Source organism: Polypterus senegalus, chromosome 1, assembly GCF_016835505.1.
Source record: "Polypterus senegalus isolate Bchr_013 chromosome 1, ASM1683550v1, whole genome shotgun sequence".
NCBI classification, from domain to species: Eukaryota; Metazoa; Chordata; class Cladistia; order Polypteriformes; family Polypteridae; genus Polypterus; species Polypterus senegalus.
The window spans coordinates 246,961,139-246,979,427 of record NC_053154.1 but is presented as its reverse complement, the minus strand read 5'-3'; the positions used below and the strand labels follow the sequence as shown (position 1 = coordinate 246,979,427).

At 37.3% G+C, this 18,289-nt stretch overlaps 1 protein-coding gene across 1 annotated transcript in view; it reads right to left on the bottom strand.

Moving 5' to 3' along the window:
* ccdc6b (coiled-coil domain containing 6b) overlaps nucleotides 1–18,289 on the bottom strand; it is a 73,197-nt gene that overhangs the window by 13,521 nt on the left and 41,387 nt on the right. The window contains exons 3-7 of the mRNA XM_039771459.1: nucleotides 17,553–17,681; nucleotides 6,538–6,641; nucleotides 3,736–3,896; nucleotides 1,944–2,100; nucleotides 756–856 (exon numbers count right to left, since the gene is read on the bottom strand). Coding sequence (XP_039627393.1) covers nucleotides 756–856; nucleotides 1,944–2,100; nucleotides 3,736–3,896; nucleotides 6,538–6,641; nucleotides 17,553–17,681 — 652 coding nt within the window. The remainder of the gene's footprint in view (nucleotides 1–755; nucleotides 857–1,943; nucleotides 2,101–3,735; nucleotides 3,897–6,537; nucleotides 6,642–17,552; nucleotides 17,682–18,289) is intronic.

The window sequence follows — 18,289 nt, the reverse complement described above, 5'->3', positions numbered from 1 at the left end:
CCCTGGCCTGAGAAAAAGGAGTTTCTCCTTGTCATTAAACATGCAGAATACAAGCAACTTAATAATGATCAATGGCCGCTAGACTTGGCATTTTTTTCCGATCTGACCAACATGTTGAATGAGCTTAATTTACAGCTGCAAGGAAAAGAGAAAACCATGGTCAATATGATTAGCTGAGTTAATGCTTTCAAACGAAAAATGCAACATCTGTCCTCAAAGCAACAGCGCCTTGATTTGGGGAACATCCAAAACCTCTGGTCAGAGCTGGAGACGCAATGGAAGGCGTGTGCGCAACTTGACAACATACGCTACACAGAACAGATTGAAAATTGTCTGTCAGACCTTATCTAATGGAAAAAAAGTAACGATTCAAGTGTTTCCCAATGTCGCGGAGCAAGAGTAGCGTTTCTTCTTCACAAATGTACTCAAGTAAAAGTAAAAGACTAACGTATGCTGCAGTAAAACTACTCTTAGAAGTACAATTGTTTTAAAAAGTTACTCAAGTAAATGTAACAGAGTAAATCTCATTTTTAATGTAGGTAGATCATTTTGACCTGGTCATTTTAAAAGTAGCTTGCAAACTAAAAACAAAAAGTGTGGGTACCCCTGATATAGTGTATCTCCCAGGAGACCTGAAGTATTATTTAAAAAAAAAAAAAAAAGAACTTGTATATTTTATTATGGCATCTTTGTATGCTAAAAGGATTCTAAATACAAATGAACAAATCATTTATTAGATTATTTATTCAACATACCTGGTGAAATTGGTCGACTAGAACTAGGAGAAGGCGTGTAGGGGATTGGACTGGACACAGTGCGAGGACGAAGGCCTTGTGCAGACATCTCATTAAAATACCTGAGAAATAACATGGTAAACAGTCTTTAAAAAGGCTATGGCTTTCAATTGACTGAAAAGTAACAAAACTTATTATATAAACTATGTTAAAAAACCACTTCAAGTGCTTCCTTTTGTTATGAGAATTAATATTTATTGCAGTAATTGAAATGAAGTTATGTTAAATATATTTACAAACAATGAAAGACTTTAAACAATGTGCTTACTTTTTTTCTTCACAGTAATGAAAACAACACAAATTAAGAAAAAAATTCAGCACAGACTGCTGACATATTGATGATAATCAATTAATGAAAATAACTGCAAAATAAAGTACAATTCTTCAGTCAATCCTAAATGGTATATTGGTCCTCAAACAGCTTTTTCAATGTCATACAATTAAAGAAAAGAATTGCTCTGAAAACATTTTCCACAAATCATCAGTAAGTATATGAGTTATTGTGAACGACAGGTCATGCTCTACAGTAAATATGATACTATACATTTTCTGGTTGCATATACAGTCTAACACACAGTTGCTCTTCCTGGCAATGATAATGTAAATTAAATAGCATGAATAGCTGCCCTTTGCATTTGATCCACATTGTGCTGTAACAGTACCTTTTTCCAAACATGCCATACTGTAACAAAATACAGAGTGCAGAAACAAGCATCGTTTTTGTCTAATTTGTGACACCAAGTACCACAGTGTTGTCCTTCAATCTCCTTTTCCTCCAATCATACCCACTACCATTTTTTAACTTTTTGTCCTATTTACTTGAGTCATCCCCAGCTTTTCACACCTCCAAGACCATCTCAGCAATTGCATTATGTTGCATGGCTACTCACAAAAAGAAGTTTGCTTTTAATTGGTTAACTGACTACCCTGTAAAGTAATCACTGGTAACTGTGCAATTGGTTGAAATTTACCCAAAACAAAAAGCTGCACTGTTGCTTTCTTACATGGTTTCTACAGGTATAATAAACAGCAGTAAATATTTCATGACCTATAAAGTCCATACACTGGAAACTTTAAGCTTAGCATTTTATGAGCAAATTCAAATATCAAGCAGAGTATAATTAACACTGTGCTGATACAATTGCTTACCTTTCATCATCCATTTCAAGACTTGATTCACTTTCAGACAACTGTCTACAAAGCGCTTCTCTCCTCTCCATTTCTCTTTGTAATTTTCTCTGAAGCCTGATGTTTTCTTCTCTCATGTGACGTTCTTCTTCTAAATACTGTGCCATTTTCTCTGTATCTGAAACAGGAAGGTAGTCTGTATTTATTTCTCAAAAAAAAAAAAAACTACATAAACATTCTTGGACAGAGCTGCATCACACAATTCAATGACATAACTATATTAATGCTAGGAGACACACATTGAAAAGGTTATTAATGTAGTAATACCAGAAATGAAAGCATCAGTGTACTTCATTTAAAATCTTGTTTCTTTTGTGTAAGCAGCTCATACACATTTCCTGTACAACGCTGTATTACTTGAAGTATATGTTTTGAAGTGACAGACATGATGGAAAGCACAATTCTTCGTAAAGCAGGCTTTTCTGTGACTACGCAAATAGCATTATAAAGATATAAAAGACATGAGGCAGGAGCACTGATTGTTTCTGTATATTACCCATTGAAGGCTTTGTGTTGTACTGAAACTAGAATGCCCTGGAATACCACCTTTTTTTCAACCTATGCACTAAATCCAGTATGTTAATCTATAGCTTCCTTGACATTTAACATTTCAGTCCAAGTTGTAGCTCCATGCAGTCCATAACCACTCTTCACACTTATAAAAAGATTTTAAAACCAACTTGAAAACAATAAATCTGTGTTCATATATTCCTTTTACTTTGCATCTTTTAGAGTCTAAACATGTGTTCTTACAACTTCAGCAGGACAGTCAATGCACCTTTAAACTAAAATCTACCTGGGCTTGTGCACTAGAGGGAGAAAGTACTACTTCAAAGAGACTGGAAAAACTCCCCCTGACTACCTATACTATAAAATTGCTTCATTTTTCACATTACAAAAAACATTTCCACTCAATTATGAGGCTTTTTTTCTGTCAAGACAACATGACAAAGGCCATAAACACACTGCATATTTGACTATACAACTGCATGAATGCACAACAATGAATCTGTTCACTTACAGGATATTCTTGGATGATGCCTGAAGCATCAGTTAAACAACTTTTATTGAATCCAGATGTCACATTATTATTGATGCCCTCTAGAAGCTGGCAGATTCGTATTCCATATAAGCTGCTCAGATGGCAGGTTCTCTCACAGTAGCATACTGATACTACCATTTCAATTGTTCTGAACACTTACTGTAAAATACCCATTACAACCATAATAAGGCTGACATTTATTTTAACCAACCTGCAATGCAAGGGTGCTGTTCATCTCTTAAAAGCAACTGAAATTGACCTACACATATGCACGGAGCTAACAGTTTATTAGATTACCCCCACCACACCTTTACACAAATCCTAATCTCCAAAATGTCTAAGTGACAGAATAGTGGTTTGTGTGGTATCAGGAAACAGGGATTTTTTTTTACAAACTCAAACTCTCGTCACATTCCCGCTGTTGGAACTCTGGCAATTTGTAGTTCCTGATAACTTTTTTTTTTTAACACTTCTTCTTCTACTTCAGTACATGTACTTGTCATTCAACCAAGAAATTATCATGGTTTGGGCTCAGGGGATGAATTGTGCCGAATGGCTCCCCCTCCCCAAGCACTGGTGCCATTTTATTAATCTGTAGCTTGGACTAATTAAACTATCTCAGCATAATTTTTTTATAAAGCGATGGATGAAAAAAAATGTGAAAAAGAAGAAATGCTACAAAATAATGAACAGATGCAACTTCTGACTTACGTTGCAACTGAGCAGCTCTTAACTGTTTCTTCAGCCTTTCTACTTCATTCTTCAAAAATCTGATATGCCGCATCATATTTTCAGGTGAGTCAATTTCCATGGATATGTCTCTGGGCGATGGTGGGGCAGAAACTGGCTGATCTAGTTTCTCTTGAAGGATCCTGCAATTCAAAAAAAATAATATTGCAAAAACTCTTTTGGTAACTGTTTCTTAAACTGATTAATTTCATTTTCTTATATTTACTCATTTCCTACAATACACTGAATTTGAAATATACAAGGGATATCCAGAAAAAAAGGTTACAAGTGCCCTGGAGGGTGCAGGGAATTTTTTTTTTTGAAGGTTGGCATACCTGCATGTAGGGGGGTCCTAACGGTCAAAATAAGCCCGGGACCGCGTCAGTCAGTTGTGAAATGTCATCACATTTCACCTCTGCTGAGGCCGTTTGCTCCACCTACCGCCGATGCGAGATTCGTTCGGTCATCAAGTTCCTCACTTTGCGTCGCGAATCCGCAGCCGAGATCCATTGTCAGCTTGTGGAAACCAAACTGAAAGAATTCTTGGGTGAGAAACGTTTTTCCAATGATGAGGAGGTGAAGGAGACAGTGGAGAAGTGGCTTTCGGAGGTGGAGCGGAGCGTATTCGAAGGTATAAAAAAGCTGGTGCCCAGGCTGAAGAAGTGCATCGAAGTTGACGGCGATTATGTTGAGGAATAAACACATATTTTGGAACATACCCTGTTAATTTTGGTTGAAATATATTCATTTTTCGATTTTTAACAGCTGTTGTAACCTTTTTTTCCTGGATATCCCTCGTATTAACTTTTACAAGTAATAAACCACTTGATGCCTGCATTTCTTTTTTGGTTGAAATGTAAAGCTGCAACAAACTAACCCCAAGCAATAGCCCATGCTGCACATTAAAAAGGAATTTTAGTATATTATCCTTACTGATCATAAATAGGTCTCCAATACCCAAAATAACCAATTGAAAAAAATGACAAAAATAAATAATTTTTTAAAGCAGGGGAAAAAAAAAAAATAAATCAGGTCCTTATAAGACCAATATGATAAATTAGAGAAACATGTATACCATGAACATTACTGATCATCTTTTGATATAAATTAAGTCATAAAATATGAACGCAAAAAAAATCTGAACATCACATTGTATGTGATGCTGAAGTGAATTTGAGTATACTTGAAATCATTCCTTTAGGTTGGCTGTTCATGAAAGAAGGGGACAGAAAGAATTTCTTGTTTTGGGTCATAATTTACAAAGTGGTATGAAGACATGAATCATAATACAAAACACAAATTTTAAAACATTTTAGCCAACCTCTTTTTAATTAAAATGTAACACTACAGACATGCACAGAAAATGTAAAGCTCCAGGCCAAAAAAGAAGACTTGATCACCGATAAATGTACAAGATGTAATTGTGCAAAAATAGGTCAAAAGTTAGATAGTTTTATATATATATATATATATATATATATATATATATATATATATAGCTAGATATATATATATATATAGATATAGCTAGATATATAGATATAGATAGATAGATAGATAGATAGATATATATATAGCTAACATATATATATATATATATTATATAGATATATATATATATTATGAAGGCAGCGTGAGGTGTAGATCTCCTGCAGACTGGGTAGTGAACTGCCAATAATGTGCTCAGCGGTCCGCACAATCCTCTGAAGCGCTTTGCGGTCAGAGGCATAACAGTTTCCATACCAGACTGCGATGCAGCTGGTCAGGACGCTCTCTATGCTGTCTCTGTAAAAGGTGGTAAGTATGGGTTTGGGGAGGTGCACCTTCTTCAGTCGTCGCAGGAAGTAGAGACGCTGCTGGGCTACATGAAGTCCTTCAGGTAAAATATGTTAATACAACACTTTCTGGCAAATGGCATTTTCAGATATGTTTAGGACACAAGTTGATAGCTGCCTGCTACATCACACCCTTAAGTATGTCACATAAATCTGGCCAGGGGCTAAACAGCATAAGCATGGCTTGACTCTATTCTGTAAGTGTGGCTTTGTTCACTATTTCACCATGATTATCAAAGGAGCCATCAAAAGGAAATGGTGGCATAGTATTTTGGAGAGTCCACAACATTCCACCCCTTTAAAACATACCCTTTGTTTAAGTTGAAACAGTGTCCCATTACACTTTTGAAGTAGGCTTAGATTAAACAGTATGATTGTCATGTAGTAATTTTCAAGAAACTCAAGCAGTACAGTGACAAAACCATTTTTTTTACGAATGTAAATACCACAATACAGTTCTTTTCTGAATGCAGAATGAGAGATACAAATACACCTGCTAATTAAACAGTGAGATCAGTAAATGGTAAATATGACTAATTTATTATAAAACTGGTCGAAACAAAACCCTGCAGACTCACTGGACAGTGGAGGCTGAGATTGTAAACCACTGGTATCAAGTGTCCAGAATCAGTCATTGGCTTTCACTGCAGTGTTACAAATACCAGCGTATACACTCAATGACATATTTCTGTGGAAACAACTACTTTATCATATGTTCCCTGTTTAATCAGAAAGTAAGATAATGTCTGTGTATAAAATTTTGTTTAATAGCGTATGACCTAAATTGGAGCATTCAACAATGCCATTTTAGTGCAATACATCAACAGGTAGAATTTTATACAGAAAAAATTCTTCTATTATCAACTTCCAATCTGTCCACTACTAACTGATACATGTAAGTATCCCTGTTTCTAAACCAGAAGATTTATGTAGAAAAATAACAAGTTACCTTTTCTCAGCTTCAAGTTTATCCATTCGTTTCCAAAGACGATTTACTAATGCTTCTTGTTCCTGTTCTAATGTATTTTCTAGATCAATCTTTTCACGTCTTAGCTGTTGCGAAGGTTGGGAATGGGAAATTGGTGAAGAGAAAAAAAATGAAAAAAAAAATGTTTTTTTATATATTATGAAAACACTTAACTCACTAAAACTAAAACAAAAACAACAATGAATGCATCAAAATTCTGTAAAAAAAAAAGAAGAGATTCCTTTAGTCTCATAGGTAGCAAAAAAAAAAGATAAGTGTAATCAGATTGTTCCAAAAGTATACATAAAATTTTAAATAAATAAATATAATATATACACTTTACATAGCTCCCTCCACAATTGTTTTTACCGCTGGAAAAATTGTGTAAAAAGTGTTATAATTAAATTTGCCTTTCGTAAATTACCTTAAACTCATTCTGCATATATGAGAGAAACCCAACCTTTAAAGTAAATGTGTTTATGAGAAAAATAAATCACTCAAGAAATATTATTTTTATCAATTATTGGCACCCCTAGAAATTCTTATAAGCAAAGTGCAACTGAAGCTTGTTTCCATTTATATCTAACTTCAAGTTAATCAGAATGTATAAGAAGTTTCAAGCAGTAATCCATAACTTCCTGTGTCACTGGGGTATAAATAGGGAGTGGCACAGAGGCAAAATTTCCTTATTCATTCATCAACAGGGAAAGGAAAGAGAACACAAAATTCAAATAAGAGAAAAGTGTGTTTTGACCTTCATACTGTAAGTCAGGGGAATGGCTATAAAAATAGCTACTCACCTGAAAATACCCATATGTACAGTTAGGACAGTAACTAAGAAATTCAAATCATCTGGAACTGTTACCAGTTTACCAGGAATAGGATCCAAGTTTATTTTCCCCCACACACAGTGAGGAGGATAGTAATAGAGGAAAAAAAAAATCCCCAAGGATCACAGTTTGATAAATACAGGAAAAAACATTAGCACCAGGGGCCTCATGTGTAACACTGTGTGTAGAACTTACAAAAAAATGTGGTGTACAGACAAAAGAGGAAACATGCATACACACAAAAAAATTCAGCTGCACAACACCATGCGTAAGCCAACTTCCACACACTTCTGCTCCATAAATCCTGGTCTGCATGAAACGTAACTCATATGCATGCGCCTGCTGCCCCACCCTAACCCCTCCCAGAATTATGTCCCTTTGAATATGCAAATCAACATAGACAGCCCTTTAACTAATATTATGTGAACAGACAATGGCAAAACCACATGGGAGGAAGAGGAAGAATTTCAGCGAATACAAAGTGGAGGCAAGGAATAACATACTATTTGTTGGCTTAAGCAGTTGTATGGGCAAAAAAAGGAAGTTGTGGTACAGAAAAAAAAAAAAAAAATAGGGACACAGTGAAGGAAAAAAAGGTTGAAATGTTGACTTAAATCTCACAGGTTTTTTTTTTTGTCATTAAAGGTGGATATCGCAAACTTCATCTTAAAATCGATGTTTAAGTTACCAGAGTTCCTCATATCCCATTGTAACTAAAGTAGCATGTTAAATGATTAAAGCATGTATTAAACATGGGGGCATGGTGGCGCAGTGTTAACGATGAGCTGGCACCTTGTCCCAGGATTGTTCCTGCCTCTGACAAGATGCTTGCTGGGACATAGCACAACCCTCGGTGAAATAATTTATTGCAGCAGTACTGTCTCTTTTAACAGTATCAGCCCCCTGTTCCAATCCTTCCGTTTACTTTATGCAACCAATTGCCACAATATAAGCTCTGTAAAAAATGTCAAACCAGCTGTAAGCTGAGAATGCTGATTCTCCATAACTCTAAAGGAGCATTAAAAAAAAATCTCTCTAATACGATTCCATCTATCTATCCATCCGGTGTCGCACTAGTACCAGCAAGCATGCAGCGTGAGGCAGCAACAATCTCTGGACGGGGCGCCAGCTCATCACTACTGCTACGACACTGTGGCCACAATGCTGAACCTAACAATTTATCTGTATAATGTAATATACATACTTTAATGCAGTTCCTCTTAAAAATGATATTAAATACACATCCTAGTATTCTAACAGCACACAGCTCCAAGAGGATAGCACTTGGAAATCTAAATCAACTTAGAAACCAGTCATCATCTGTAAATATGCATTCTCTTCTATTCAATTGAACTGAATTTCTTTATTATAGTTATTGTATGGTACAATGAGATTCAATATGCAAATCCTCCATAAACTTATTTTCCGATAAAATAACAACAATAATAATATTACAATAAAAATGATGAAAGATATACAGTATGAAAGCACAAGTACAATATACATTCACATACTGTTTCTGAGTCTTGAGGTCCAGGCAGGAAAGGCTCTGAAGTGTTTGCTAGATGAGAAGTTAAAATAGACTGTGCGAATGGTAGAGTGAAATCCATGCAGATGCTGGTGGCTTTCCTGAGGCAGTGTGTGCTTTAAATGTCCTCCAGAGCTGGAAGCTGTATCCCGATAATTGTCTACACTTTCGACACTACCCGCTGTAGAGCTTTCCGATCATCTGCTGTACAGCTGTGATTCCACACTCAGATAAATTGGGTTAAAATACTCTGAGTGGTGCACTGACATTAGCTATGGTAAGCAGCTGTGGTATTTGGAATACCTTGGCCATTTCATGCACCATTATATTGTTACAGGTTGATTATAACAAGGTGCCTTACATTTATAAACAATAATGCAGTTAATTTCAGTGTATTGATATGAATCTAAAAACGAAAGGGAAACCTCACAGGATAAGTAGCACTGCTTTGACGCTGGGTGCAGCCAGTTTACAAAACAGAGTAGAAACGTGCATACGCAATGGGTGGAGGATAGAGATACTGCCATCATAATGTGTGTGGCTTTACACCAAGTTTAGTTTTTATACATTGTGATGTGAGCATGGAAATGGGCATAAGCAACATTTTTGTATGTATGCACCGTTTACACATGTGGCCCAAGGTATTTACCTAATGCTACTGGAACTTTGATTAGAACCTTGTTCTATGGTCAGATATACAGTAGCAAAATTGAGGTTTTTGGCAACAAAAACTCAAGGTGGTTCAGCATTAAAAGAAGGATGGCTAAATCAAAAGAACTTGGTCCCCACTGTGAAATGTACACACACAGCCACAATATGAAAACCACTGACAAGTGAAGTGAAGAAGGGTGATTATCTCATTACAGCAGCACCTATTAAGGGGTGGACTATATTACGCAGCAAGTGGTCAGTTCTTGAAGGTGATGTGCAGGAAAAATGGGCAAGCATAAATATCTAAGTGACTTTGACAACAGACAAATTGTGATAGCCAGACAACTGTTAACAGCATCTTCAAAATGTCAGGTCTCATGGAGTGTTCTGGTATGCAGTGGTTAGTATCTACCAAAAGTGGTTGAAGGGAAGGACAACTGGTGAGCTGGCGACAGGATTATGGGCTCGAGGAGCAAAGGGCAGCACGTTGGATCCGAAAACACAGAAGAGCTACTAACAGAAATTGCTGAAAAACTTAATTCTGGCCAAGAGAGAAAGGTGTCAGAACAAACAAGAGTATTGCAGCTTGCTGCATATGTGGCTGTGTAGCCAAAACCAGTCAGAGAGCGCATACGGACCCGTCCACCGCCGAATGTGCCTACAATGGACACGAGAATGTCAGAGCTGGACCATGGAGCAAAGGAAGAAGGATGGCTTGGTCTGATTAATCACTTTTTCTTTTAGATCATGTGGAGAAAAAAGGTGTCTGTGCATCAGAGATGGCAGCAGGATGTACCATGGAAAAAACATGGCAACAAAGGCAGGCTGATGCTCTGGGCAGTGTTCTGCTTGAAAACCTTGGATCCTGGTATTCATGTGAATGTTACTTTGACACATACAACCTACCTAAAGATTGCTACAGACCATGTACACCTTTTCATATCAATGGTATACTCTGATAGCAATATTCTCTTTCAGCAGGATAACATGCCCTTCTGCACTGCAAAAAATGTTCAGGAATGGTCTGAGGAACCTAAAGGTTCAAGGTGTTTCCTAAATCTCAATCTGGTAGAGTATCTGTGGATTTGAAAAACAAGTCAATCCATGGAGGCCCCACCTCAAACATATCATAGGACATCTTCCATGTCTCAAAATTTCAGAACTGTTCTGGTAACATGAGGGGAACTTATGCAGTATTAGGCGGGAGGTTTTAATGTTGTGGCTGATCAGTGTGTGTGTATGTATGTGTGTGTGACATAATGGCAAAAGCAAGGGGTGGGGTGGGGGGGGGAAGAAGAATATTAAGAAATACCACGTGGAGGCAAGGAAAAACTTACTATTTGTTGGTTTAAGCCGTGGTATAAACAACAAAAGAATGTCGTGTCAAGTGACACAGAGCGGCGGAGAAACTCTAAAGTTAAAGTTCAGAAAGTTGCACAGTGTCCAAAATAAATAAGAAGTGGTCAGATATCAAAGTCGCCGTGGAAAGGCAAGTTGTAGCCCACCATCTGAGTGTCATTTGGGAGTATATTAGGGAACAGAGAAAATAAAAAAATAGGGACACAGTGGGGAAAAAAACTGTTGAAATGTCAACTTTAATCTCGAAATTTCCACTTTAATCACATAGTTTATTTTGTCATTAAAGTAGAATGTCATAAACTGCATCTTAATTTACTAGTTTCTCATATCTCTTCGTAACTAAAGTAGTACATTAAATGCTTCATATTCTATGTGTTCTTCTATGTACTATGTGTGCGAGTCACTACGTGCTACTTAAATGGGCTTTATCTTATGCCGACAGGACACAATACAGACACATTCATGATATTACAGCTCTCTGAACACTTTAGAGATGCATAATATATTGGAAACTGTATTGTTACCAGCCGATGTTCATTAAAAATGACAACATCGAAATCAGTCAGATGTGCACATTTAAATCAGTACAGCGGACCAATATAATTCAGGATTGTCAACATTGTGAGTTCACTAAATAATTACATATTGCTTTCATTGTTTGGCGAGGCAGACATTAAGCTGCAGAAAAACACGCATGTAAGCACAGCCCCTTCCGCTCACACAAAAAAAAAAAAACTAGTTTTGCTGACAGGAGCACAACGCACATTGTTTATTCATTGGGCAGGCATCGTTAGTAAAGCAGCATGTCAGCCGTGTGGTTATATTTTTCGGAGAAAAAGGAAGATGAAACAGTTGCTATCTGCTCTACCTGCAAAAATGAGATAATGTGAGAAGACTTTAGAATTAAAACTTTCAATAACATAAATTTAATTACCCATCTGAAGAACCACCATAATGAATTATACATGGAATTGATAGCAACTAATGCTACCAAAACAAAAGTTAAATCAGACCCTAGCCGTAGCCTCATACAGCAAACCCTTCAGAACAAGACGACATTTCCTCAAGGCAGCACCAAAACTAAAGGCATAACTACTAAAATTACACAAATGATCGCACTCGATGACCATCCTTCTTCTCTAGCTGAGGATGAGGGATTTCATCAGCTACTACATCATTTAGAACCTCGGTATATTCTTCCAAGCCGGGGATACTTTGCAAATGTGTCACTGCACACTGCTGGCTTATTGAGCCAGAGAAGCACTGTTTTGCCATTGGAAGACGAATAGTTACTCATTTTAAGCACTCACAGCTTGCTATTTCGCAGCTGAAAAAAAATACAAAAAGGCCTTGGTACCCCAGCAAGAATGCTTCAGCAGGACATGCCAACTCGTTGGAACAGTACATATTATATGCGAAAAGTCTGGTTGATCAGAAGTGCACTCTTACTGTGTATGGTGCTGAATACGAGCTTCCTGCCTCTCTCACGGTACATCAGTGGGGACTTGTGGAAAACATTATTACTCTACTCGCAACAATTCAAGTAACTTTCTAAAGGCATAAGTGTGCATTCATTTATAATTGTGGATGTGATTCCATCTGTTGAAGTACTTAAAAGTCTGCTTAGCAAGTGTGGCAAGACAGATTCAGAAGTTCAGACGGAGAAAATCACAATTTTGGTGGCTGCCACAAAATGCTTCAGTGGTGCATTCTCTGAGCCACTATACTATCTATCTATCTACTGTCTTTGATCCATGGTACAAAAATCAAGTTTATGACCAAGATGCCAAACAACAAGGGCAAGAAGCACTTGAGAAACAACTGGTCAAGATGTCAGCTGGTGAAGGAGATGCAGAGAGCAACAGTGAACCATAAGAGAAAAAGATTTGCACTCGTCGCTGCTTCATTGCTGGAGATGTATGAAGAAATTCTTACAGAAAATTTGCATGTGGCTGCAAAAACACATTCAACTGCCGACGAGTTAAAATAACAGAATTATAAAATTACCAGTAATGGCGCACTGCACGATAACATACAGTGTATACACTTGACTTGAGCATTCCTAGTTTTCATCCTCTTTCTCTGTACTTTTATCATTCATTTGCTCAGATTTTGATGCTCTTGCTTCTGCCTGAGCAGCTTTTCTTTTCTCCACCCTAGCAGCCCGGTTCTTCTCTTCTTTCATCTGCATCGTTTCGCGTTAAAACTGATTAATTCAGCGTTTGTGTTGCAATTTCTTAGTACGTTTTATTTTTTACTTAAGTTTTACTTCACTTAAGTCTTCAATCTGCCTCAAAAATGATCTAAAATATGAAGAGGTAGGGGAAGTGATGGCAAAGGTGGGAGGGATGAGAACATGGCTGTCCTGCTAGCCGCTGCCGAGAGTTAATTCTACAATAAAATAAAATCAAAATAAAAAGAGGAATAACCTTGCAGGTCAATCATCAACCCAAAAGTGGATAGTAAACGTCATGTAGTACAAATTTCAAGTCAATACTTCAAATGGTTTGTGAGCTTCAGGTGATTTAAAATCATGGACAGACAAACGGACAGCCACGGTAGCGTATTATATATAAAGATTAACAATAATCATACTAATTAGGATGACCAGACATCCCAATTAAAAAAAAAAAACAACTTTGTTACGGATCTAATTAAAAAACACTTAAATACAGTGGGTTAAAATACTATGAGTGGTGCACTGAGAGTGACAATGCTAAAGCAGTTATGGTATTTGGAATAGTTTTGCCATTCTGTGGAACATTAGAACATTATATTGTTACAGGTTGATTACAGTCAGATGCCTTAAACTAATAAACAATATGCAGTTAATTTCAGTGTATTTGATAAAGCTGCGTCAGGGATGTGAACCTAAAAAAATAAAGGAAAACCACACAGGAGCAGCAGCACTGCTTTGACGCTGGGTGCCACCAGTTTGCAAAACTGAGGCGAAAACTGGCATAAGAAATGGTTTGAGTTGGCATGAGAATGTGAAGCAAGAAAAAGAATTCAAAAAGACCTGGACAATTTTCAGAACACCTAGAAAATGCAGTTTAATGTAGAAAAGTGAAGAGTGCTCTACATGATCAAAAAGAACATCAATTAGAAATACAAAATGGGAGACACTGTCATACAGGAAGCAACCTCTGAAAAAGATTTCCGTGTATATGTTGACACAACATTTTCACTGACTAAGCAATGCACAGAAGCAATTAAAAAGGCAAATAAAATGTTAGGTTAAATCATAAAAACTGTTGACATTAAGTTGAGGGATGTTATGCTCAGACTATGTAATACTCTAGTAAAACCGCATCTGGAGTATTTTGTGCAGTTCTAGTCACCAAGGTGCAAGACAGACAAAGAGGCACTTGAAGCTATTCAGAGGAGAGCAACCAAGTGGATTCCAGGACTTAAGGGAATGTCCTACTATGACAGACGAAAATTAAACCTGTTTAGTCTTGAGCACAGGAAACTGCATTAGGACCTGATCCAGGTATTTAAAATCCTCAAAAGCACTGAAAAAGCAGATTTTGGAACATTTTTTCAGCACCAAGAGTAAATCATATAGTTAAGGGACATCAGTGGAAAAAGAGGAAGTACATTTAAAACTGAAGCCAGGAAGCACTTTTTCCAGAGTTCTGGGCCTCTGGAACAAACTACCGAGACATGTATTTGAAGCAGAAACCATGATAAACCTCAAAAAAAATCTGCATAATATATTGGGACATAGATAAAGCGAAATAAATGGGCTTTATGGACTGAATGGACCTGTCTTGTTTGTCAAAATTCTTATGTTCTACAGTGCATCCGGAAAGTATTCACAACGCATCACTTTTTCCACATTTTGTTATGTTACAGCCTTACTCTAAAATGGATTAAATTCATTTTTTTCCTCAGAATTCTACACACAACACCCCATAATGACAACATGAAAAAAGTTTACTTGAAGTTTTTTCAAATTTATTAAAAATAAAAAAACTGAGAAATCACATATACACAAGTATTCACAGCCTTTGCTCAATACTTGGCACACCTATCTTTGGCCAGTTTTGCCTATTCCTCTTTGCAGCACCTCTCAAGCTCCATCAGGTTGGATGGGAAGCGTCGGTGCACAGCCATTTTAAGATCTCTCCAGAGATGTTCAATCGGATTCAAGTCTGGGCTCTGGCTGGGCCACTCAAGGACATTCACACAGTTGTCCAGACGCCACTCTTTTGATATCTTGGCTGTGTGCTTAGGGTTGTTGTCCTGCTGAAAGATGAACCGTCACTCCAGTCTGAGATCAAGAGCGCTCTGGAGCAGGTTTTCATCCAGGATGTCTCTGTACATTGCTGCAGTCATCTTTCCCTTTATCCTGAATAGTCTCCCAGTTCCTGCCGCTGAAAAACATCCCAACAGCATGATGCTGCCACCACCATGCTTCACTGTAGGGAAGGTATTGGCCTGGTGATGAGCGGTGCCCGATTTCCTCCAAACGTGACGCCTGGCATTCACACCAAAGAGTTCAATCTTTGTCTCATCAGACAAGAGAATTTTGTTTCTCATGGTCTGAGAGTCCTTCAGGTGCCTTTTGGCAAACTCCAGGCGGGCTGCCATGTGCCTTTTACTAAGGAGTGGCTTCCGTCTGGCCACTCTACCATACAGGCCTGATTGGTGGATTGCTGTAGAGATGGTTGTCCTTCTGGAAGGTTCTACTCTCTCCACAGAGGACCTCTGGAGCTCTGACAGAGTGACCATCGTGTTCTTGGTCACCTCCCTGACTAAGGCCCTTCTCCCCCGATCGCTCAGTTTAGATGGCCGGCCAGCTCTAGGAAGAGTCCTGGTGGTTTCGAACTTCTTCCAGTTACGAATGATGGAGGCCACTGTGATCATTGGGACCTTCAAAGCAGCAGAAATTTTTCTGTAACCTTCCCCAGATTTGTGCCATGAGACAATCCTGTCTCGGAGGTCTACAGATAATTCCTTTGACTTCATGCTTGCTTTGTGCTCTGACATGAACTGTCAACTGTGGGACCTTATATAGACAGGTGTGTGCCTTTCCAAATCATGTCCAATCAACTGAATTTACCACAGGTGGACTCCAATTAAGCTGCAGAAACATCTCAAGGATGATCAGGGGAAACAGGATGCACCTGAGCTCAATTTGGAGCTTCATGGCAAAGGCTGTGAATACTTATGTACATGTGTTTTCTCAATTTTTTTTATTTTTAATAAATTTGCAAAAATCTCAAGTAAACTTTTTTCACGTTGTCATTATGGGGTGTTGTGTGTGGAATTCTGAGGAAAAAAATGAATTTAATCCATTTTGGAATAAGGCTGTAACATAACAAAATGAGCGCTGTGAATACTTTCCGGATGCACTGTATGTGTGATATCTGTTTTGATATGGTCACCCACACACAGCCCAAAGTTGCAAACATAAGAGAAGAAGCAGGTTTCTTCATGCACTTTTCTTATATTTTTTCTGTTGCATGAGAATGAAAGGCTAGAATGTTGGTAGCTGATCTGCATGATCAACGTGTCCCTTGTTTTATCATAGGCTACCACAGCACAAGGCTTAGCTACTTACACATATTTCCCTGACACAAACAGCAATTTCTGTACTGTGAACAGTGTTTAGGGGGCTAACATTTTGTCTTTCTCCTTGATTGCAACCATTTTTGCCTTTTTACCATGCACTTACTTGCACCACAGCAAACCTTCAACCAACTAAGTTTACCAGAAATATCACAGCAGTTTGGTTACAGTTCATCATGCATCAGTTTCACTATCTGTCAATGTCTGATGACCCATTCACAATGTCATCATTATTGTTTGATTTTAATAATGGTTCAGTGTCAGTTTGTTCTAAAACTGACTTTAAAGCTTCTTATTTACACATTATTGTATTTTGGTTCCATCCACTCATGAATATTTATGACTTAACCATACAATGGTAAAATGCAGAGAAACATTCATGATGTTATATTATCCACTAGACCGCTGCAGGATACTGTCATGAGTTTTATTCAGACTTAACACCGTAAAGCGGATCATTATAAGTCACAACGATTGATTAAGGTTTAACTACACTGACACAGAATTCCGAGCCTACATTCTGGGCTAAAGCCAGGCAGGTTAAATGTTGATACTGGGAAAACATTAGGCCTTCTATGTCCATCACGGTTTTTGAAATTAGCACTGTAATCCAGTTATTTACCAGAAGACTCAAACTCTGGTACCGGGTATGCCATGTTTGGGTCATGTGCTGCTGCGTCATATTTTTTTACATGCAAGCCAAATCTCATAAAAAAGAAATGTTTATGATGGCAGCTAAAATGAATTCAAAGTAGCTCATTAGAAGGCTTCTGTAGAACCTCTCAAATATATGAATACAATTGCAAACAATTTTTTTACATTTTAATTTAAATATATTATAACATTAGGATTTCAGAAGTAACACTATTGTATTAGATATAGAGACAATTTTTAAATTGAAACTAATTCTAATATATTGTACTTATAGTTATATTGCTTTTTATTTAAAAATGGATAGAAAATCCCTACTATTTAAAAGAAAGCGGAAAATATACGTTACAATAGTATGAACATAGTAAAAGCAGACTTATGATTTTGTTTATTTACATTACCTGTTCCAGTGTCAGCTGCTTAGATATTGTATCATTTTCCAGTTTCTTAATTTTCTTCATCAGTTTGTTCACTTGGAACTCCTGTTCTTGTTCTAAGTGTTGCTCGAGTTCTGCCTTTTCATGTTGTAACTACAAAAGAACAGAGAAATTAAATGCATTAAAAAGGCACCTTTCACATTTTAATTTTATTAACTCCATTTGCGAAAGTTAACAATCTCAATGATGGATGCATTAACTGGTTTTAAATGAAAAAAAGACATTAAGTAGACCTTTTGCAAATTGAACTTAGCTCAGTTATAATTCTGAAAACTTAAAGCTAAAAGAAATTTAAAGTACTTGTTTACTATTTAATCTGAATATCATTTAATAAAATAATTTACACAGTATGTGTAATTTCTATATACAGTGATCCCTCGCTATATCGCGCTTCGACTTTCGCGGCTTCACTCTATTTAAATGTAAGCATATCTAAATATATATCACAGATTTTTTCGCTGGTTCGCGGATTTCTGCGGACAATGGATCTTTTAATTTATTGTACATGATTCCTCAGTTTGTTTTCCCAGTTGATTTCATACAAAGGACGCTATTGGCAGATGGCTTAGAAGCTACCCAATCAGAGCATGTATTACGTATTAAATAAAACTCCTCAACGATATGCGATGTGCTTCCCGAGCGGTGCTTGATTGTTTGCTTTTCTCCGACTCTCTCACTCTCTCTGACGTTCTCTGCTCCTG